A 23,607-nucleotide genomic window follows, 5' to 3' on the forward strand; every position below is an offset into this window, starting at 1 on the left:
ACCTTATTTGTCTTTACGTGCACAGTACACAGATTCTTCAGGCAGGGCCCTTGTTTAATTGCTCTTTTTTTCATCTATAATAGCTGTAAGGGATGAGACAAAGATGGGTGCAGAATTTTCCAGAAGGGCCTTGCTCTCCCTGCTGCTCTCAGTGCGATTGTCAATCTTTAACCTCAGCTGTGGGCTGCCGATTGGTTTGAGAGCCACACGGAGGCGCGTGATTGGGCGGTAGATGCTGTGTGGCACACTGGCTCTCCCTGCTCCCCTCTCTCTCAGCTCTGATCCACTGCTGCAATGCAGGGAGGGCTGCTGTACTACTGCTGCTGCTGCTGCTGCTGCCGCCATCCACCATCAAAAAACACACTCCAAACCACACTCCACATCTCCTTCCAAAGCTTCACACTAAGCGTGTGAGTATGTACACAAGACGTGTGCCGCTGCACTATGACGAACACGTATCAGGTTGCCTCCTGTGCCTTTTTTCCCCTCCTCTCTCTTTCTCTCTCTCTCTCTAATGGTTAAGAGCAATCTCGGGCGTCCATTTTGTAGACGTTGTAAGCTTGCCGTGGCAACTGTGAGAACACAAGCTTTGCCAGTACAGCAGCTCACAGGAATGCAGAAAGGGCCTTACACACACAAACACACACACACATGCATGCACTTACACACACACACAGACAAATGCAGAGACAAGAAACATGGCTACGAGGGGAAACGTATCCTGCTTTACTGTAAACAGATCATCTTTGGAATAAAACCCAAAGATTTCGCTTAGTTTAGGAACAGACCTTTATTCGTTATTATTCGTCCTAATATTATACTCATATCTTCATATGGCCTTTATGCATTGCATTCTGACCCTTCAACACAGCAGCAGAAAAGCAGCAGTACAACGGAATTAAGCTTCTCCATTTAACCCATTCACAGTGCTAAACACACACTCACACTAGTGAATAGGGAAGTGACAACACACACCCGGAGTGGTGGGCAGACACCTCAGCGTCCAGGGACCAATTAGGGGGTTAGGCGGCATGTTCAAGGGAATCACAATTGCAAATGTTTACGTAGGAGAAGGCTCTGTTACTCACTTCCTCCCACCCTGATTCCTGCCGGTCCAGGGGATCAAACCTTTAACCTTCTGGCCCCAGAAAAGCCTATCTACCCTAATATATACAATATTTTGTAATTACCTGCCAACTAATACCCTATTACTACCGTCATTCTCGGGTCAATGCCTGGACCGGACATCTGGACGGTTCCAAAAAATGACGGCGCTAAACATACACTCACACTAGTGAATAGGGAAGTGACAACACACACCCGGAGTGGTGGCAGACACCTCAGCGCCCAGGGACCAATTAGGGGGTTGGTCGGCATGCTCATGGGAATTTCAGCTGTGAATGTTGATGAAGGAGAAAGCGCTGTTCCCTCACTCCCCCCTATTCACAATTCCTGCCGGTCCAGGGGATCAAATCTTTAACCTTCTGGCCCCAAAAAGGCCTGTTTAACCTTTAGGTCACAGCCACTGAATATTGTAATTATCTGCCAATTAATACCCTATTACTACCGTCATTCTCGGGTCAAAGCCTGGACTGGACATCTGGACTGTAATATAAATGACCTTAAAGGCCTAGATTAATAATCAGTCAAAAAAACACCACGCTTAGACTCGAAATTACTGATTAAAATGCACAACAACATGTAAACAAACACCACCTTTACTCAGGTATGCTTAGGTGATTAGTCAGGATCAAAGAGCTTTAATCAATTAAGGCAACTGAGACAACTGAGACGGGAATCAGTGACCCTAATGACTTTTGCTGCCTGTTGCTGTTGTGCTAAAAACAACAAAAGCTCAGACCGACATTTTGGACTCAAAGAACTTCAATGCTTGTCTAATTTCAGGGGGATTCCCTGCTCTTTACTTCCACCCAATGAGCCAGCTATAAAAAATTCTGCATATCTAATACAACAAAAACATACTGCAATATGCTGTTCATATAGTACAGAGACCACTTCGTGCCTGTCCTAACTCAGCAACTGTGGGCCTCGATGCAAAATGAGAAGGCCGCATGTCCTCATTATGTGTGTACACCACACAAGACAAGGCCCTTAAGCTACACCTCCAAACAGCAAAAAGGGAAGCCATGTGAAATGGCTGCCAAATCCTACAAGAATCGCGTCTCCGAGGCCTAAATCAATGCACAGAGGTCAAGAACTCAGACCCAAAACCCCGGACTGAAACCGAAACCAAGTGCTTACAAGTTACATAGCACTTGTGTGCAGTACACAGGCCACACAGTTCTAGTACGTGTGATACTGTACTGATCTATCAGCACAGCCAAAGCAAATAGTCATGTAGCCTATTCAAGAGCAAAAGACACCGTCAGCAGTAACCCAACAACTGCAGGGCAGTTCCTCCTGCAGCTGAATTTGGGTTTCCTCTCACAGCCTCGGCTGCTGCCTGACCCACAAGGCCTTCCATTTTGAGAGGGCTGGCCTGTGTCAGCCCTACACACTACTGTGCTCCCCTCCCAGCCCGGCACCCTCCAGCCTGATCAACAGTACAGCTGAGAGAAAGCACAGAGGGCCACTTTTGTCATGGCCGTCTGTCTACACTCACAGCTTAGCCATGTGATCCAAAGGCTCACAAATACAGACACACACTGCTCTGAGCTCTGAGCCCTGAGTCTGAGTGCCTGTCAGGATCCAGCTCTGTGGTGTTGGGACAGGATTGCTTTTTTCCACCACCCTTGAATAAGAACATTATTCATGTGTTAAAGAGACATGACACAACATAAGCAGGTCTGCTAAAGAGGAAGTGAAACAATAGAAAATCAAGCTTACCTCTGAGGATGCATGGCTAAAAAGACCTGTGTGTGTATGTATGTGTGTGTGTGTGTATGTGTAAAATGTCAGTGCTTATTAAAACATGGAGGACAGCCCTCAGCCCTCTCTCTCTACAGAGAGCACAGCCTCGGCACTCCAAGCCAGCCGAGCCGACATGCTGATAAAAGCTGAGCCCTGATTGGACGGCACTCTCTGGCAGGATGGAAGGCAGCAGCGGATTGGCTGAAACGTTTCCTGACTGAGTGCCTTTTGTTCAGCACAGGCAGGCTGTGTAGCTGGGTTAAGGACAGCGGGAGAGGAGCTAGGCCTTGACCAAGGAATCCGCATAGGAGAAAGCAAAACGGATCCAGAGACAACATATTTTCCCAACGTTCGGCGTGGGAGGGAAATGTTTTCCCAGCTTAATTTAATCTGGGTGTTCGAAAAGTAAAGCAACAAAAGGGTTCCACTCAACAGGCCCCAAGCCATTCAGTTAAAAAGGACCCATTGTTTTTATGGTTGCTCCTTTAAGTTAAATGAGCCACCGAGAACATGTCCACGCACCACAGTGGATAGACGGAGAGCCCTTCAGTCAACTCAGTATGGCTGTAACTGCATTATCCACACTGCTTGAATTAGGCAGCAATTCAAAGTGCTTCCATGATGAGCACTCGCAGTGAGCTCAGTATTTCACAGCTCTTTCGGTGTGGGGAAAATTTGTGGTGGCAGGAGTGGTAGCTGTTAGGGAACCGGGATAGACAGATTGGCACAGGCCACTCGACTGATCCTCAAATAAATCCATCTCTCGTCCAGGATTAAGAATTTCGTGGTCACAATAATAGAAACAGGTTTTTCATATATATTTACATTGCCAAGAATGCTACATTATTAAAATGTATTATTTTAATATTATTGTGCTTTGAAATAACACATATGTTTTTAAAACTTAACACTTAACCAGAACATTGCACTTAACAGATGGTCCCCACCCCCCTGACCTTGTCGTTTCAAGGTTATGTCATTAACCTAGCTCTCTAACCCTCACTTGGTATTAGGCATGGTGGCAATAGGCTCATGCTTATCTGCTCCAGGGAGTCAGATTCTATTGGTAGTGGTTCTCTACAGGGACTAGACAAGCTGTGTGTGTGCATTTGCACATCTGTGTCAGAAATGGGTGTACAGAGAACAGGGGGAAACCTACAAAAAGAGCCTTTTTCCTATAGCCCACCAATATCTTTTATTACCTTGTTTATTGTGCATCAACTCAAATCACCCTCTACAATTTGTCTGAGGTCCTACAATTCCAGCCTTTATTAATACTTACGTATTTTTGTTTAGTAAAGCTGGGCTCTGTTTATTTATAGGCCTGGTTTAACATTGAATATACAGATAATACCTAGATAGAGACATAAACTCCCAATAATGCATACCAGGCTATGTGTCAGGAGGTACTATGGAATGTGAAAGCACCCTAATAACCAACATACCATGCAATAAATACATAGTATTATATCTATCTGACCTTGGACTTTGATTGATTATTTTATGTAAGGTCTAGGTCAGTATCTCCTAAAACATGGTCCTGAAGTACCCCTACCACAGCTAGCTACTGTGTGTTAGACCAGGGATCACACTAAAATGAGCAGGGTAAGTTCTCCAGGACTGGGGCTGGGAATATGTGGTGTAGGGAAAAGCTTTCTTTAAACTGTCTTGGTAACTGCGCCACCCAGTGGTCACTGAGTGCAATAGGATAGACTCGTAGATGAGGCTTCAGATGAGTACTGTATTCTGTAGCTATTTCCACGTGCATATTTACACCCACCTCGGTTAATATTATATAAGATGATATAATATGTATATTATGTCATATATAATATATATAATAAGTATTATCATATATAATATATTATATAATATAAGATATTAATGTGTATTACTATGAAATATGTCTGTATAGTAAAAATACTAATAAAAATCAGTCGCTTTCTAAAACATAAACTGAACCGGCCACTTCATTAACTGTCCATCACTGTCCACTTTATCAGCTCAACTGACCATATAGGCACACTGTAGTCCATCTAGTCGGCATACTGTTAGCCAATGAGCAGGATCCCACATCCACCTGTACTATTTGGGTGGTAAAGGTGCACGTATTTGTCACTGTACAGCAAAATGTGTCCTCCGCATTTAACCCATCTGGTAGTGAACACACACTCACACACTCATGTGTTAGGGGCAGTGAGTACACACACACCCAGAGCGGTGGGCAGCCAACTCCAGCGCCCGGGGAGCAGAGAGGGTAAAGGGCCTTGCTCAAGGGCCCAACAGTGGCAGCTTGCCGAGCCCGGGAATCGAACCCACAACCCTGTTATCAATATCCCAGCGCTCTAACCGCTGAGCCACCACTGCACCACTGCCCCTGGGTGGTGGTCCTTCTCATTAACACGATGTTAACAATGTGGTGGGTCGGTGTATAACGTTTAATAAACGTTATGTAGAGTTAGCATGGCCAGCCTTCTAACTGTAGTACGGTTGTGCTAGCTATCTTAATTAGCTAGCTAGCTAACTAGCATTAGCAAAGTTAGCTAGCTCGTTTAAAGTAGCCATAATGACATATATTAGCTGTTTTTAATCTTTTAGCATTAGCTAGCTAGCTGTTTCATTTCAGTTGCTAACGTTAGCTAGCTAGCAGTCTTGGAGCGTGAACGCTAGCTAATGCTAACGTAGCTAGCTAACACATAGGGAAAACCTTAGCTATCTAGCTAGTTAGCTAATTTACTTTATTTTCAGGAGCCAAACAGACAGTCTGCTGATGCGAGGTTTTCCTAACTATTTATTATTTATATTTGGTATTTATATCGGCCATCATTTCAGGGGTACAGATGGGTTTGAGGACAGTGCCACTAACACTCAGCTACGGGCCTTGAATAGCATCAATCCCACTGTTTTTAAATTAATTTATTTTTTTTACAACATATATATTCTACAAATGACAAATCTCTCTATATATATTTAACAAATTTATATTGAAAAAAAAATATATTAAAATGCATTAATTTAAAAAACAATGTGGACCGGTGTAGATTAGAGATAAATCTGCGAGGTTCATCCATATACAATTGAGTGATTTCCTTCATTATTGACTGAAATGCATGCTTGTTTTCCACTTTTTCTGAAACCATGACACAATATAATATTGCAACGATGGTATTTTTCAATATCATCCAGCCCTGATACGAAGTAATAACAGATAGCTAGCTAACAGCATAACGAATAACCTAATAATATTATTAATAATTGCGAATTAATTCAACAGAAATTACGAACAGGTAAGAATAAGGAGAATTAAGATAAAAAATAAATATTTAGCTAGATAGTGTTTATGATTTAGCTATCTAGTAAGTCTGTCACCGCCTCTATGGCCTTCTTCTCATTACCCCTCACTACCCTATCCTTTTTATTTTTATGCGTTTATTTTCATTTTATTTTTATTTTCGAACTACGAGGCTGAGAGACCGCATTGTATGTAGCAACTGAATTCGGACTGGTTGATTCAGTCTGTTTTCAGACAACACGAGTTTTATTGACTCCCTTTTTTGAAATACATTACCCATAATCCTAAACAGGGTTCCGGCAATCAGAGACGGCGCTGTTGCCATGGCAATTGTAATCGTTACTGGACATCAAACGTGAGGCGCCTTGTACATGTAATACAGTCTTAATACAACTGTTAGTGTAAACCGAAGTGCTTTATTTAAATTATTAAATTATATTAAAATATATAACTATAATATTTAATAAGAATATTTACAAAAAATGTATAGCTCTACACATATAATGGCAAAATAATACACTTCTATATACTGTGTCAATGTGCCTTTTGTTTAATTTGTTTACATTAACTGTACTAGCTAAAAGATTAAAACTGAGAATATTTTATTTTAGATAAAATGATGTCATGGTGCCAGTTTAAAGGTAAAAAAGGTAAAGGTGCACATATTTGTCACTCTACTATGTAGCTACAGCAAAATGTGCCTTCCGCATTTTACCCATCTGTTGTAGTAAACACAAACACACACACACACACACATACACACACACATACACATACACTAGTAAACTAGGGGCAGTGAGCACACATCCATCCAGAGCAGTGGGCAGCCAGCGCCCCACGCCCAGGGAGCAGAGAGCAGAGGGCCTTGCTCAAGGGCCTAACAGTGGCAGCTTGCTGAGCCTGGGTGTCATCAACAGCCCAGAGCTCTAACCTCTAAGCCACTAGCTTAGTATTTTAGATGGGTTTTAATACTTGATGGGACAAAATCAGGTTTAAACTTTTGTATGTTTGTATTTATTAAATTAATGTTCTTATCTTTCTGTCTAGATGTGGACAGGTGGAGAAGGGGCAGGTGGAGCACGGGACACGGTAGTGGCCTTCAAAATTGCTGTTCATTTTCCCCAGAGAGAGAACTACAAAACGACGACACAACTTCAGAGGTGTGAGGACCTCAATAAACATCATCCATTACTGCTTTACTACAACAACTGGACTCATCCCAAAGTCCACACTTGCACTTTGTGGTTTACAGTGACGAGACACATTTTCAAAATTATTGCATTTATGGCATTTGGCTGATGCTCTTTTACAGATGGACTGAAATTTGAATCATATTACACAGATAGGAGAGTGTAGCATTTGGAGTCTTACCCAGGAAGGGTTATTGGTGTAGTGTGGTGTGCTTGCCCAGCCAGGGAACTGAACCCCAGTCTGCCACAGGGGGGATTTTAAGGGCATAGGGGGCCTCATTTATTAAAATCTTCATAAGAATGTTCTTAGATTTGTTCTTGGGGAAATAGATCCCATTGTCCTCGCAAATGGAACAAATGCCAAATAAAAAAACACAGAATCTTTGTGAAAACTGTGTGAGTGGGTTTTAAGAAGACGTGTCTGGCGAACAAGGCCCAATGTTGTGGCCATTCGTGTTCAGCCAGTTACTGATGATGTTCTTATGGTGTTCTTCCTCAACATTTCCAAAACTACATGCTAGAATATCACCACTGTGTTGCCATGTGAGGTACAGGCACGCTCAGCTCAACGCAGAGCTCTATTTCAGTGTAGAATTCAGTCAGTAGTCAGCTTAGGGGCCTGGCGCACTGTAATTTTATCAGAAATGGCATACACTTCACACTTGCCGGAAAGCACATCTGCACACACCAGAACACAAAACCGCAGGTGTGAACTTTGGGACCCTTCACTTGCTAGATTTGTGGTTGAGTGACTTCTCATTTTGTAAGATAGCCACTTGAGGGAGCTGTTCGGCTGACTGGCTCTTTCGGCTCCTGAGAGCTTTGCTGAGGACAGCTGTCCGTGAGAATCCCTGCTGCATTAATAAATCAAAATACACAGACACACACACACACACACACATACAGTCTAAGCCAAGGAAACATCTTGATAATACACAGAGCAACGTGTTATGTATGACACATCAGTTTCACCTGCTCCTAAATTGTGCCAAAAAATTAGGCTGCAGTAAGTTGGTATCTAGAGAAGGGGGTTCTCCTAATCCTAACCTAGATCTTCTGCATGAACAATGAGGGTGAACATATGTGATCAAGATGGCAAAATGCCAAATTTTTAAAATTCTTTTAAAACTATCATCATTTACATATGTAAGAATAATGATAGATAATGTATATACATATGTATATATACACACACACATATATATATATATATATATATATTTATTTATTTATTTTTTATTTTTATTTTTTAGATGACCAGACATTTCTAGCTGTGCATTCAGTCAGTGGACCTGATTCGTTTTCACGGTAGTCATATTAGGTTTGCATATTAGGGCTGGACGTGATCCTCTCTTGGACTCTGCCAATCACTTAAGCCGGAGAAGAGGGGGATGGGTGAGGAGAGGGAGAGCAGAATGATTGGGTGTTTGCAGGTAGACGATCTATAGGCCCAGAGACGATTAGGGGCTATCTCCTGTCCTTTCAAACTGCTATCTCCTGTCCTTTTCAAAGGAGACATACAGGGTGGGGGTTTTAAGGGGGGAAGCATCTCTCACTCATGGGGGGGGGTCTTGGTAAGGGTTTTTTTTTTTACTAGCAAGAGGGGGAGGGGCACAAACAGGTCTATGGGCCTCAGAGGAATGTTATTGAGGCATTCTCATTCTTTTTCTTTCTCTCACACACAGACAGACAGACAGATGCACATGGAAACATATATACTGATCATAGAGCTGATTTCATATGAATGTCACAGATGCACAAGTTGTTTGAAGCTCTGATTCAACTCTCTTGCAATTTGCTGGTCCGTCAGATAGGCTTTAAAAGGGACAAATCACATGAAATTTGCAAGCTTGTCTGCTGTATACGGGCCTACTAACTTTAATTCAGCATTTGCATGTCCACATTCTTCTTGTTCAGATGAGATTAGAGGCCTGTGTTGCAGTCATGACAGGAAACAGCAAGCAATGAGCTAATTACAACAGCCCACCCTCTCCCTCTCTCGCCCTCTCTCTCTCTCTCTCTCTCAATTCTTCCCCTCCCCCTCCCTCCCTCCCTCCCTCTCTCCCTCCATCCTCTGTCCATGCTCTCTCTCTCTCCCAGCCTCCCTCTTTAGCACTCCTCCAACAGTTGAAATTCAACACTAGTATGCCTGAGAGGTCACCATGGAGACAAGTCCAGCGCTATCTTCTGAGTCTGGTCTTTGGGGGACATAGCACCTACAACATCTGTGGATCCTGTAGCCAGACATGAGATAAACAATAAATAAACAACCATCTACATCAGCCACTACAACTCCATTTGGCCTGTTATGTAAGGCTTGACAACCACTAATCATGTCCAACACAATATTGAAGGTTTATTAAATGTACTGTTATTTGCAGTGTATTTATTTTATTTTATTTTATTTTAATGTAATTAAACAAGTATATTATTCATTATAATAGGAAAAAGAGTATGTGTATAACTACGTAACAGTTTATGATAATGGAACACATTATTATATATATGCATGTTTTTAATTATTATTTTCCTTTTCAGTAATATTAATAATAATAATATTATTATTGTTATTGTCTATATATGTGTACTTATACCTACAATAATAAATTATTAGCAAGTGTGAAAGTGATTTATTATTTATCCAGGAAGTTCAAAACGAACTACGTAAATTAACGTATACACAGTTAATGTAGCTATACTTAATTGACCTACGTGAAGACTATGTTTACGAGCTTAAAAAAACGCACACTATATATAAAAATATAAATATATACAAATAAATATATAGCTATATTCTCTAATATCACCACAACTTCGCATCTCCTAGCGGCTATCTATCTGTTTTCGTTCCGAGTGGGGTTCGTGAACTTGTAGTTTTTTAGGCCCCCGATACCGAACGCAGATGGCCCGCGTCTTCCGCCTCAGAAGACTACATTACCCAGCATGCCCATCGCCGCGGTCGGAGTAGGGCTTCTCTGCGCTTTGGGAGTGTTTCCCATTTAAACAAACACAGCTAGTGCTGAAGATGGCGGAGGTTTCAGAAGTGGCTTAAAGGAGCTGGCGTGTGCCTGTGGACGCGTTTTTAAACCGGTAAGTGACCGAGGTGGCGAACGGGAGCACCTCCAGTTTGCGTGGACGTTGCTGGAGCAGTTTAAACGCTGTGCAGGATGTTTTGGACGGGGTTTCTGTTGTTCGAGCTCGACATCTTTTATAGTCAGTTGCTTGTCCAAGACCGACAACCGTAGTAGTCCAGCAGCGTTAGTTAGTTAGTTAGTGCTACTAGCTGGTAGACCTTTACTTTTTTTTTTTTTTTATTATTATAATTTTTTACAACACTGTCTGTTTGCTTTTGCTCTTGTTTTTGTTGTGGTTATTTTATCAGTCTTTTTATAATGTAGTTTCTTCGTTGTCGGAATTGTATAGTCACTAAAACTAGCTAAAACAGTGTTAAACAGCTTAATTCCCTGTCAAACGGCTCTGAGTATCGCGGAAATATGCCTGTGCTTTTTCCTCCTATCTCCCTCAGCAAGTTCAGTGTTTAAAGGGCAGTGTTTTGAAGCTTGGCGTGGAGCACGTCTCGGTAGTGGGTTATGACTAGCTGGCTACTGCACTGCACTGCACTGTACTGCACTGCACTGTACTGTACTGCAGCCCAACTGCTGTAGTGTACTAGTTTAGACAGCATGTGGGGAAAATCAGTGTTGCTCACAAGTCAGCTGCCCACCGAGCCACATTACTTGGCTGTCTTCTCGCCATTGTGAAAACTGCTCAGGCAAGCTTTCTGTGCTGGGAGAAGAGTGCTCTGTTAAAGTAAACAGACTGCTGCTATTTAGCTTGTGTAAGAAATGTGAAAGGAGGCTCTGTACAGAGCAGTGCCTTGGTTTAGTGTTTACAGTATATACACTTGCTCTGGACTAGCAGCTGGAAGGCTAGACCCACTGATCCAGATCTACTGCCACAAACACAGACCATCAGCTGCCTGATAAAGAGCTCTGTTGGTCAACTCACTATTTTTTTAATTTCTATTAAGGCCAGTATTAAATTTCGCTTAAGTTTTAACAGCTAATGTAATCGCAGAGGTGTGTTGACTGGGTATTGGTTAAACATTTGCAAAAAAAAAAAAAAAGGAAAATAAATAAATCACGTGTGTGACTGCGGCTTTGAGTTCCTCTTGACAGTAGCACTAACATCCAGGATGTGTTCAGTTAGATATGGTCAGTTCTCGTGTGGTCTGTCTGTCTGTGTGTGTGTGTGTGTGTGTATACACATGCAAGCGAGACACACACAATAGGGACGCAGTGGTTTATGCACTGATCGTGATAGAAATAAAGGTAAACAATAGGTGCAATTGAATTCAATGCACCCATTGCCGGCACACCATGTAGCTATATCCGTATAGAAAGGCATGGCGGATAGATTGGGCAGTAGCACATGAGCTTGAGGTCACCAGGCCCACTGCCCACTAGTGGAACTGTGTTCACTGGTGATGGAGCGCCTTCCTCTACCTTGAGGACGAGTTGGAGTGGCCTCTGTGATCTAGTGGCCCCTAACTGATGCAGCATCAGCACCTGAAATCAGTGATGCTCTTGTGGAGACTTGAACCCCCTCAGATCCTTCCAGCAATGTTCCAGAATTCAGTTTCTCGTTAAGTCTTTCCTGAAGTTACTGGAGTGAAAAAATGACTCTTGCTACTAATACCCTTGATTCCAGAAGAAACCGAGGACGGGACTGTGTCTACAAGCTATGCTCTTCCCCCTCCTCTCCATCTGATTACCTGCCTGGAGGTGCAGGTAGGCTAGATGATGCCTCAGATTTGATCTGGCGGAGGCCTCGTCAGTAAGATGTGCATAGATCCCGTTGATCATTCCTGAATAGTTTATTGAAATTCAGTGTAGACTGATGGAGAGCCAGGGGATGCGATGTCTGCAGTTCAAATACAGCTACTTTATGTAGGGTCTGAAGCATGCAGTGAACCTGCATTTGTCATCTGAGTTTTTCATGTAATGTAGATAAAGGTAAAATAAGCTTTATTTGAGACTGTTTTGCTTTCTAACAACCTGTGAATAGCTATTATAGCAGAAATATATTTTAGGCCTTGTAGCTGTTCTAGGCATTAAGCTCTTCAGCCTGGTCTGGTTTCATTCACCGCTGCTGTGGACGATAATAAACCCAGTAGATTTCTCTAAAACTGAATAAATATATAAAAAAACTCACCATTTAATTCTACAGAAATTCTTCAAAGTTTCTTTAAAGTTCCTCTGTAAATTATACTTCAGCTTTTGCATGGTTGTGTGCTGGGCAGACGCGCCGCCATCGGAGCAGCGGTCACGTTTGATTGTGAACATTAGAGAGAGAAAAACAACAACAGTACTACAACAGCCAGTGCCTCCGTCTGTCTGTCTATCCCAGCGCTGTCTGTCGGCGTTTGCGCTCACGGAAAACTGTCTCTCTCGCTCCCTCGCCGTCTCGCCCTCTCTCGCTCGGTGTGTGGGAAAAGACCTCCTGAACTCTTCCTCACACTGACCGCAAGCAGAGCCCCCTCCTCCCTCCCGCTCTCTCTGCCTTTATCTCCTCTTTTCTCTCCCTCCCTCTCTCACACTCACGGGGGTGTCAGGCTGCATTAACTATGAATCAATCTTGTGTCAGGCTCTTTGACTGTAGCTGGGGGTCGTGACGAGAGGGCAGTCGCGGATGCTTTGGCCTGGGGCTGAACAATATATTGTTTGTGAATCGTTATCAGAGGATTGGCTTTTGCAGCATGTGAGATGAGATGTGGCCGTCAGTTTGCTTTAAGCGAGAAAGGTATTTTATATTTTGTGCCTGAAACGACAATGAGTTGTATAAGGTGTGTGTGTGTGTATGTTGGCTTCGTTTACAGCATTGTTTGTTCTAAGCCCACCCTCTGATTGCGATAGATCCAGCTCAGAGTGATGTGATACGCAGATTTCTTTTTAAAATACTAGAAATATTATGGTGTTTTTAAAAAATGACATTATTGCTTATTCAAACCTGGCTAGTGCGCCCCCAAATGGTTGAAAATTCACTTCTGCTAAGCCTGTAAAAGGGCATCCATAGCTCCACCCCAATAGAGCGTATGCATGTGAGAAACTAATGAATTTCTGCAATTCGCAAAAAAACGGCAGGAATTCAGGCCCCGAATCGAGTGGGAGCTGACGGGGTGGTGAAGTCACGCTCTGAAAACAGATGGGGGGGGACAAGCCCACTGTAGTTGTGAATTTAGCGACATGCTAAGATTAAGTAAAGGGGAAAGCAAGCAAACCTGGATCACCCAGTTTACCAAGTGTCCCTGAAAACAGTCAAATACTGTTCCTGAACTTGTCATAAGACCATTCACTTGAGGATTCACTTTTTTTTGGGGGGGGGGGTGTTCCCCGTCAGTATGAGTGCAGATAATGGCTTGTTCAATTTCCCTTTTCCCGTTTTCCCGAATAAACACAGCCGTGCTGCAGAATGTTTTGCCACTCCGTCTGACTTAAGGAGGTGTGTTGCAACAGAAATGCGACATCAGTACAAACTCTTTATCGCTGAAGAAAAATAGAGCATTTGAGTGTTGGTGTCTGACGGATGTTTTTATTGGATCAATATTTTATACATTTGATAACCCAAAATAAATGCTGTTTGTCCTAATTGTAAAACCAGTCCTAAAATGTAACCAGTCCTTTCACAAGAATTCAACCAACCCTCTTACTATTTGTCAAGGCATGTTTTACTATCAATAGTGTAAAATGAAGCTTCCAGAGCAGAGTTGGAGTTTTTTTTATTTTTTATTTTTTGGTTTTTTTTTTAGGTGACATCAGCACGCTGTTTTGTTAGATTATTCCATTTGTGTGACCACCAGGCTACTACATAGCCGTCTTCATAGGACAATACGACCAAGGAGCCGCTCTCCCTCGGCTTCAACCTAGGCTATGGAACGAAGCTACCATCGGCAGCCATGGACCTGAGAGAGCACAATTGGTCTTGCTCTCTCCAGGTTGGGTAGATGGCGCTCTCCCCTTCGCTGCGATGCTGGCTGTTGCTGGTGTAGAGTATGGGGCGCTTTCCTCCAGGCGCATTGGTTCCCAGGCGATGTTGCTTCGGCGGCAGTTCAGAAAATGAGCAGCTCAACTGTGCACACTTCGGATGGGGTGTTTGCTTGTCTGCCTTCACTAGTGATGGGGGCATCATGTGCAATGGGGGGAGGTTGGAGAGTAAATGGGGGGGGGGGGGCAGATAAAATTTATATATAAAAAATGATGTGTATTTAAGTCTGCATTAGAAAGCTACACAGGAATTGGGATAGAGGCAAGAAGCTTGAGGAGACTTGGGCTTGGGGCGGGAATACCATTCCTCACACTGATCGATGGTGAAGACAGGGCAGTTATACGTTTGCAGTGGTATTGTCTAGTGAGCCAACTAGGCCTGTCACAATAATTACATTATCGACTGATCATGCAATATATGGCCATTACTTCGATCACTTTTGCTGACCATAATATTACCCATTGAAAAATATGCTTCAGACTTTTCATATCATCTCAGAATGATGCCAAACTGCCTTTCCAGCCTTGGACAACAAAGAAGACTACGTTCTCTCTACGTGTGTGATATGTGGTCAAGCTCAAATGTAACTTAACTATCCACCTTATATGTAGGGCTGCACGATACAGGGGGGGATTCTGGCATTGTGAAATTTTGTTGTTCAGCGATTATATATTGTAATATAAAATATACAGGATTTTGTCATGATTGTGAATAATGCGCTACATGTATCCAATATTGGAGTGAACTAAATGATCTTGGGTAGATATAATGTTAATGTTACTGGGTTATTTAACATTGCACTTCCTGCGATGTGTCTACTGCATGTGCGCAAATTGCGATGCTGAAACGATATATTATGCAGCCCTAATCATGTATCCCAATTCCAATGTATGAATATTCTTTAAAAAATTACAGTTTATTGCTTTTAACAGGAGTTAAATTTGCATCCTGATGTTTTTATATTACCATTATTATTATACGGCTCATATAGTTTATCATAATTATTTCTGGGATGACCTTGTCCAAATGAAATAATTATTGTGGCGAGCCTAGAGGCATCTAGCATTAAAATAATAATAATAATAATAATAATAATAATAATAATAAAATAAATAAAAATAAACAGCCTGTCCTCAAGAGCCAACCTCAAAGCATCTGTAGTCCTTCAAAGTAACCTCCACCTTCACCATACAGAACTGGGGGTTTTCCCATATTCAAAGCAGGAAATGTCACTTCAGAGATCACTGCGTTGGCGCTGGAGATGAGTAGGTGTATTGATGGTTAGGTCTTTAGATGTGGGTCAGAGCGTCTCTTCAACCCCTTAACTGAAAATTAGTGAAGGCAGTCTGTAGCAGCATCACTGCTGTATGTTATATTCGTCCATATGCTAGAGCTCAGGCCTGGCTTCCTCCCTGCCTCTGCCACTCATTAATGCTGTGTGTGTCTGCCTGTGTTAGTGTCTGTGTGTGTCTCTCTCTCTCTCTCTCTCTCTCTCTCTCTCTCTCTCTCTCTCTCTCTCTCGTTCAGGAGATGAGGCGCCTCTGTTGGTTTCTGACTTAGTTTCAGTCTGGAAAGGCTGCAGCCGACAGACCAGTTTTTTTGGTGTTTGCGTCAACACAGCTAGAACACGCCCGCGCTGAACCTCGCAGATGTGCGTCCACCTCGCTGCTCCTTACTGAACTCCGTAAACACAACTGAACGAGTTGATCTCGGCCGCGGCGCTGATGTGGCTGCCCGCCACTCTGTCGAGTGTGTTGGAGCTGGTTGTGTGTGTGTGTGTGTGTGTGTGTGTGTGTGTGTGTGTGTGTGTGTGTGTGTGTGTGTGTGTGTGTGTGTGTGTGTTAGGAGCTCTGCTGTTGGACACCCCAGCAGAGTTTGAGTATCGATTGGGGTGTGTTGAGAGCAGTAGCAGCAGCAAAAGTGCGCAGAGTGAAAAGTAGATGTCTCATCACCTCTGTTTGGCTGACCGTCTTTTTTTTTTTTTTTGGGGGGGGGGCTGTGTACGCTTTTCCACCAGCACCATTCGAAGGGCTTGAATTGGTGGCATTCTTTCGGTGTGGAGTCAGAGCTTTCGTGTGTGTGTGCATACGAGCGAGCGAGTGAGGGAGAAAATAGTGTGTACGGGAGACAATTGCTTGTGTGGGGGGGGGGGGGGGGGAGTTTGAGGCATATTAGTTGGAGTGTGTGTGTGTGTGTGTGTGTGTGTGCTAAGTGTAGAAAGTGCAGCCTGGCTGTGTGTGGCTGCTGATGACAGTCTGCTGAAACAACAGCTTGATTGTTGCCCCAATTGAAACCTGATACCTTGGCCTTGGTGGTGGCTTTTTGCCTCAGGCAAGTTAAAGGTGTCGACGCAGGCCGCTGCTCTGGCTCTTAACTGCTGCACTGCTTCTGTATATGGGCAGAGCAGAGCATATATAGGGCACTGTGCAAAAGTTTCTGATGCCAGAGCAAACTGTTGGGAACTATTTACCTGGACAGTAAGTGTGTGTGTGTGTGTACACCGCCTTTAAAATACATTATAATAAAACATAAACAAATACCTGGCATAAATATGTTTACTGTGCTGAACTTCATGAAGCATTGATTTGCCCTTTGAAGTGTAAAAGGCTGTTTTCTTATCTTCTTAAATTTGCCTTTTAGGGCACTTTCTTTCATTTATGTCTACAACAATTTCAGCTGTCTCTATAATGTGATCCCATGGGACCTAGAGCAGAACTGAGTGAAGAGAGAATCTGACCCCAAACCTGAAAATCGAATGTCCGAATTTGGAAATTCTTCATAAAAACACACCTGTCCTCAAATGGACGAGATGTTTTAATGCTTGAAATTGGTTCACCAGAGTCTCAGCTTTAGAAATGTACACTGTTAAAAGTGTTAAACTTCGGAGGGAGGAAAAGTTTTTAAAGTTTCTCAATGACTTTATGCTATTAACAGTGTAGTGTGATGCGTTTATATAACTAGTGAGAGGCAGTTTCTGAGTGCCCATTGGTCCGTTTTACACACAAACATAGATGGACGCACAAATCCACCAATAACTGTTGAGAGGCAGATGGCTGACACACAGCGGTCATCTAATTAGCATGTTAATTATTCATGTTTATTGTAAAATGTACATATTTTGTCCTAAATGATGCAGTAATTGCTTTTGCCCCAACTTATTAAATATCATTTTCTCATGTGCCTAAAACATGTGCACATTGCTGTGTAATAAAGCAGTTAGACTACATAAAGTCATGAATTAGCTGTTGCTAGTTGGTCTGATTAGTATACCGTGGCTCCATCACACACACATCTTTCCAAAATATCGACATTACAGGACCAGAAAAACACCCTCTCGTAACATTGAAAGGGGGTCCATGGGAAAAGATTTAGTTTCAAGTCATTTGGGGGTGTGTTTCTATTGGTCAGCTAATCACGAATGTTAAGATGATGTAAAGAACAAGCTATTAAAAGGATTTTCACCTGATGTAAAAGTTCTTTAAATATTATTTGCACTAAAATCTGTACGACATGCGTGTTTCTCTATGAAACCAGTTTATGTTTAAAGAACCAGTTGGCCTGATGCATAGCTTCTAGCTTATTATGCTTGAATTATGATCAGTTTTATTGTGATTTACAATTAACTTGTATGACTATATCGTTTACATTTAAGGCATTTTAGCTGACGCTCTTATCCAGAGCGACTTACATGGTTGCTCGTATTACAGAGGAGGGCCAATGGAGGGTTAGGAGTCTTGCCCAGGGACTCTTATTGGTGTAGTGCAGCATAGCCACCCAGACCGGGAATCCAACCCCAGTCTCCAACATGGCAGGTAGTGGCGTAATCTGTTGCGCCACACCAACCACATATCGTTTCGTTGTAATTGGATGGAGTAGAAAAAAAATACTGTGGTGAATGCTGTATGCACGACACAATATCATGATAAATATCACTTAATTAACATATCACTCATTAAAATGTCTTTAAAAGTCATGATACAACATTTTTGTACCGTATCGCCCCGACCGTATAGCTCCTAATGATTTGCTGTGTCCTCAGCGTGCCCTCTGACTTCTGACATCTTACTTCTGGCCTTCGCAGCACCAGGTGAGAGAAGGGGGAAATGTTAATAGTTGAATGAAGTCCACAGAGGGTGATAAATTAAACCCCTCTGCTGTTCGTTCTTCCATCACTGTACACCTTTAGGCAGTGCAATGAATGGAATCCAGATGGGTTTTATTCTTGGGTTTTGCTGTTTGGCTTTTTGAGCACAGTCTACTTCCCTTCATGTTACTGTTTGAGAGCAGAGTGTTCCTTGTTCCTCAAGTGTCTCTGGATCCTCAAGCTTTCTGCATTAACACCAGTTGTTATGATGCTTGCAGTGATCTAATTGGTTCAACTTGAGCTGAAACTCAATGGATTAACATGAAATTTAAATGGCAAATATACCGTGTGTGTGTGTGTGTGTGTGTGTGTGTGTGTGTGTGTGTGTGTGTGTGTGTGTGTGTGTATATATATTATATATATAAATTCATTTCCAAGCTCATATTCAGCTCATTGCTTTTGTGAGCTTAGCTCAGTACAGTACAAAACCCAGTACCTTTACATACACTCCCCTGTTCAGTCTACAGCAGTTTAGCTCCACCTATTGATGTTAAAGCTGTGAAGAGCATTTTGGCCCAAAAAAAGGTAAAGTGTAAATGTAATAAAATTAAATAATTGCTCGATTTCGCGTGACAAAGTAATTTACTTATTTGTTTGTTTGAAATCTCTTTGAGTCACTCACTGAGGCTCTGCATGGCATCTGTGTATGTGTTAAGAGAGAGAGAGTGTGTGTGTGTGTGTGTGTGTGTGTGTGTGTGTGTGTGTGTGTGTGTGTGTGTGCGCGTGTGCGCGCGCACTGAAGTTTATGGCTCCCTTTAGCGTACTACAGCACCGCTCGAATTTAAGAGGAATGTTAAAGTTGCATCCAGCTGTGGTTGCTTGTGTAAAGCCACGTTGCCATGACGACACTCCTGCATGCCCGGCCCAAGGTCACGCAGACGGTGGCGGCGGTGTGGATGTGCCTGACGACGTCCGCACACATCACACGCACGAGGAACTGCGCCGCAGCGTAATTAGCACAGCGCCGTAAGAAGCGGGTTCGAGCGCGTGTTGTGTTTTGGCACGGCCTGATCAGAGAGGCTCACCGTTCAGCAGCAGTCAGTTAGTCTCTACAAGCACATGCACGTCTGCACCAGACCTGCTGAGTATAGGCAGCCGATCTCCACTGCAGGGTGAAAGCTTTTTTTTTTTTTTTTTTTTTTTTTTTTTTTTTTTTAAACTTGAGCGTGAGATCATACCAAGGTTGTTGTTTTTATTTATTCATTTATTTAATTTTTATTTTTTAATAAAATTTCTTTTGTGTTAAAATTTCTGTAGAGTGCATTTAGTGAGTGTTTCAGCTGTTTGTTGGATAAATAGTAAGTGCATGGGGTGAAAAATGCTCAGATGCTGTTTACAGGTCAGTTTACCACCCTGTTATTTTTACTCAAAGTGAAAAATGTCGCTTTCCCTTTATAAAACAACGAAAGAAAGACCAGCTCTGCTTTTATTGGCTGGTTTACGTCACCTGTGACTGCTCTCAGTAACCATGTAGCATAACCTGGCCTGGCCTAGCGTACCACTATATGAAGACCTTGTATGTAGTGTTTCTGTCCTCTCTGTGTCCTCTCTGTGTCCTCTCTGTGTCCTCTCTGTGTCCTCTCTGTGTCCTCTCTGTGTCCTCTCTGTGTCCTTAGTGGAGACGTTGTAGCCAGTCTGCCTGGTTAGCAGTTTGCCTAGCACTCGCCTAGCACCCTCTGGCTTAACCAGTTTCACCGGCTCCCCCTCGGCGCGTGGCATTCCTTTAGCTTTCTCCGGTCGGTTCTTCCCTCTTCTCCGGTCAGCCTGGCGCTAGCTTTTGTGCTGTAAATGGGATGTGCGACAGTCATCAAGTCAGCTAATTGCTCACCTTATTGGTCGGCAACCATGTTGATTTGTTGCTGCAGCCCTACATCACCTACTAGGTTAAACTCTCAATGGATGTTTCAATAGGCACTATATGTCCAAATGTTTGTGGACATCCCTTCTATTAAGTGAATGCATTCAGCTGCTTCCACTACTTGTCTAGCCTTTTGTAGAGAAGTACTGCCAATAGACTATCTGGAGTATTTAGACATGAAGCTTCTGGCACCATGTCTAATGCCAGGCGTGAGCTAGGGAGGGGTTTAAAGCCCCCCAGCGTTGAACTGTAGAGCAGTGGAACAGTGTTTGGTGGTGGAGCTCCATCCAATACTTTTAGAATGGGGTGGTGGCAATCAAATCTTCACAGCACTGCTCCAGAATCTAGCAGAAATCCTTCTTTCCTGGACAGCAGAAACAGTTACTACCCTTTAAAAACCCTTGATTTCGGAAGAAACAATGAAATGAGCAGGTGTCCCAATACTTTTTTTTTTTTTGGTGAACATTAAAGCGAATAGCCTTATTTTGTTCTCTTTTAAGGTTACCATTAAGACTGTTTTCAGTTGAATGTCTTGTAATTCATTATGAAGTTCAGCTGCAGTAGATTATGGCCTTGTGCAAAACCACAGACACAAGCAGGGATTGAGCAAGCTGTTGGTGGAGATGCAGTAGGTTTGTCTGCATGAGTGAACCGTATTAACCATTTTCTGTGAAGCACAGAATGTCCATTGCAGTTTATTACCAGTGCTTTGAGGATATGTGCATGTGCTGGCAAACAGCGCGGAGAAATCGGAATACTTGCTGTATGTCTCTGTCTCTCTCTCTCTCTCTCTCTCTCTCTCTCTCTCTCTTTCTCTCTCACTCCGCTGGAGAATGCTCATAAATCGGGTTCACCTGAATGAGTCCCCAGGAGTGTAGAGTTCTGGCCTGGTCCTGTGTACCATGGTGGGGTGGGGGGGGGGGTGAAAAAAAGGTAGCTAGACTTGCTGGGTGTTTGTGTTGCATTTAGGCCCCCCTTGTATAGAAGGAGAGAAAAGTTTTTGGAGTATCGGGCTAAACGTTACCAGATGCTTTCTTTGTCTGTCAGTCTGCATAGAGTGCGCGAGAGAGAAGCAAAGAAACCGAGCGAGAGCGTCAACTCTGGGTGAACTTTTCAACTACTTAGCAGCCACCTTGTTTTCATTCTGCCAGCCTCCCCACCCCCTTCTTAAAGCTTTTGCTCCGCCCGCTCTCCAGCACAATCTCGCCATACAGAGGAACTCTGAATTCCACTCAGCCTGACTGGAAAGTTTGAAAATCCATTTTTGGAAATGTTTAGAATCTGCTTTCGGAAATGCAAGAGCTAGGAAAACCTAGAAGAGGGTCTAGAAGTCCCTTCTGGAAGAGCGAGACTGGAAAGATCTTGAATCTGCGAGAGTGTTTTTAAAGCCACTGGTGAAAATGTGAGGCTAAAAGGATGTAGATTCTGCGATGCTGGAAGGGCTTCAATCTGCTTTCAGAAGTGCAGAGATAATTATTATATATAATTGACCCAGGAATAAAAATCAGATTTCAAATATATGCAAGAATTTTAATGTAAAGAAAATTATAATTGCTCCGTAACTTGCTGAAAAGGCCAGAAGTGACACCTGTTTACACCTGGTCACTTCATGTGACTAGGATCTGGATTATATCCTGATAAGATTTTAGCCACATGCGTTTACACTGGGCTGTCAAATACCTCTTCGGTCAGACTGGAAATCCGAATAAAATCTGAAGATGCTTGGAAAGACGGATTCGTTTACGCTACTTTAACGTGATCCAAATTGAGTGATCGGATTTGTACCTGCCACTGGTAGCCAGAGTACTCTGAGCTATGGAGCCGCACTTTCCTCCATCACCAGCTAACAGACGCCTTTGCTGACCGACAGGAGGAGGAAGTGCCGTCAACCCACCCCTGAAAGAGAGAGAGCGAGAGAGCGAGCGAGCGAGCAAGGCAGCAAGGACAATTGTGCTCTCGGACCCCTTAGCAACCCTCAGATCATAGTGGCTGCACCTCAGTCCACTGGAACACTCCGAGCCCGCTTAACAGAGTTAAGGCTAAGGCCACTTTTATATAGCATTGAAAATGGAGTATGACCTGATAGGTGTGAGACCTGAGGCCTGTATCTGTAAAGCCTCCTCAGGTAAGGTAGGAGTGCTGATCTGGGATCAGATTCCTCTCGTCTATCTTGTGGTGTTCTAAATCAGCACTCCCACGCTGAGAAGCCTGATGAATACAGGCCCTGATGGTAGATCGGTAGAGGTATTCTACCTCTGAAATGCTTGATTTAAAAATGGGCCCGTTTTTAGAGTTCAACTGGAAGTCTGTTGACTTTTCCATGGAATCACAAGCAGCCTCACTCTTCTGTGGAGGCGTGTCATTGGAGTAGTACTGAGGGATGCTGCCCGCACATGAAGGCTCATGTGACTTGTCAGGAAGTTCTCGATGTACCGGCAGTTTTTCAACCCCTGACCATAAAGTTGTAAAGTGTTCTCTTGTGATTTATACTGAATCCCTTCAGCTCTCAGACCTCGTACACACACAACTTCAACTGTGGATATTTTTACTCGATGGGAACCAGGAGTCCTTCTCTGCTTACGTTTCTGTCGCAGCTATTGGAGGTTCAGCTAAATGAAGAGGAGTTATCTAGAAATGTCCATAAATAATTCATCCTGTGGCCAAGGTGCTGTTTCACCGATTGGCGCTCGGGCAGCTCTGACCTTAGTAGACCTTTTTATTAAAGAAGTGCAGAATTCACCAGCTGCCGAAGCAGCGCAGGCGGTCGTTTAGTGGGAAATTTCAGTGGTTTAGTGACTTTGTCTGCATTTGACTCTTTGCCTAACATGGCTAGCACAGACATCAGTCTAGTTTAGTTTGACTGTTTCATTGATTTCTATTGACTGTAATGTGAAAAACGCAGCATCTGCCAGATTTCAGGAGCTAAGATCAGTCTACACGTACACACGACTCAATCCGCCGGCTGGCACCCAGCGCTTTGTGGTTAACTAGATTATTTCCTGGTCTTACGTCTGTCTGTCTGCCTGCCTGTCGCCATGGTGTCGCTCTCTTGTTTGCGGCCTGTTGTCAAGGCGAAGAGGTGGGCCGTACGCTGCGCTCGGCAGTGATGATTAGAAGAAAGGTGGTGCAAAGATCACTCTCCTCCCTCTGGACATCCAGCGGCCCAACCAGCTCTTTATGGCACAATATGAAAAATAGGATGGGCTTG

General features: G+C 43.2%; 2 protein-coding genes and 1 long non-coding RNA gene across 9 annotated transcripts in view; 2 read left to right on the plus strand and 1 right to left on the minus strand.

The window, feature by feature from the left end:
- The window catches only part of zmynd8 (zinc finger, MYND-type containing 8), a 21,193-nt gene extending 18,225 nt beyond the window's left edge, over positions 1–2,968 (minus strand). For 5 of the 7 annotated variants that reach the window (XM_072666573.1, XM_072666572.1, XM_072666571.1 and 2 more), the window contains exon 1: positions 2,848–2,968. In XM_072666573.1, the coding sequence (XP_072522674.1) occupies positions 2,848–2,861 (14 nt within the window). In that variant the 5' untranslated portion in view covers positions 2,862–2,968. The other 2 variants (XM_072666570.1, XM_072666568.1) reach the window with 1 other exon arrangement.
- LOC140543442 (uncharacterized) lies at positions 347–9,799 on the plus strand. Its single transcript, XR_011978177.1, has 3 exons — positions 347–410; positions 7,211–7,323; positions 9,454–9,799. It is a non-coding gene; the product is annotated as an uncharacterized lncRNA (long non-coding RNA).
- Positions 9,800–10,363: 564 nt separating this feature from the next.
- ncoa3 (nuclear receptor coactivator 3) overlaps positions 10,364–23,607 on the plus strand; it is a 43,217-nt gene continuing 29,973 nt past the window's right edge. Inside the window, exon 1 of the mRNA XM_072665848.1 lies at positions 10,364–10,443. The gene's annotated coding sequence lies outside the window, so the exon portion shown is untranslated. The remainder of the gene's footprint in view (positions 10,444–23,607) is intronic.

This window comes from Salminus brasiliensis, chromosome 21 (assembly GCF_030463535.1).
Source record: "Salminus brasiliensis chromosome 21, fSalBra1.hap2, whole genome shotgun sequence".
Taxonomy (NCBI): Eukaryota; Metazoa; Chordata; class Actinopteri; order Characiformes; family Bryconidae; genus Salminus; species Salminus brasiliensis.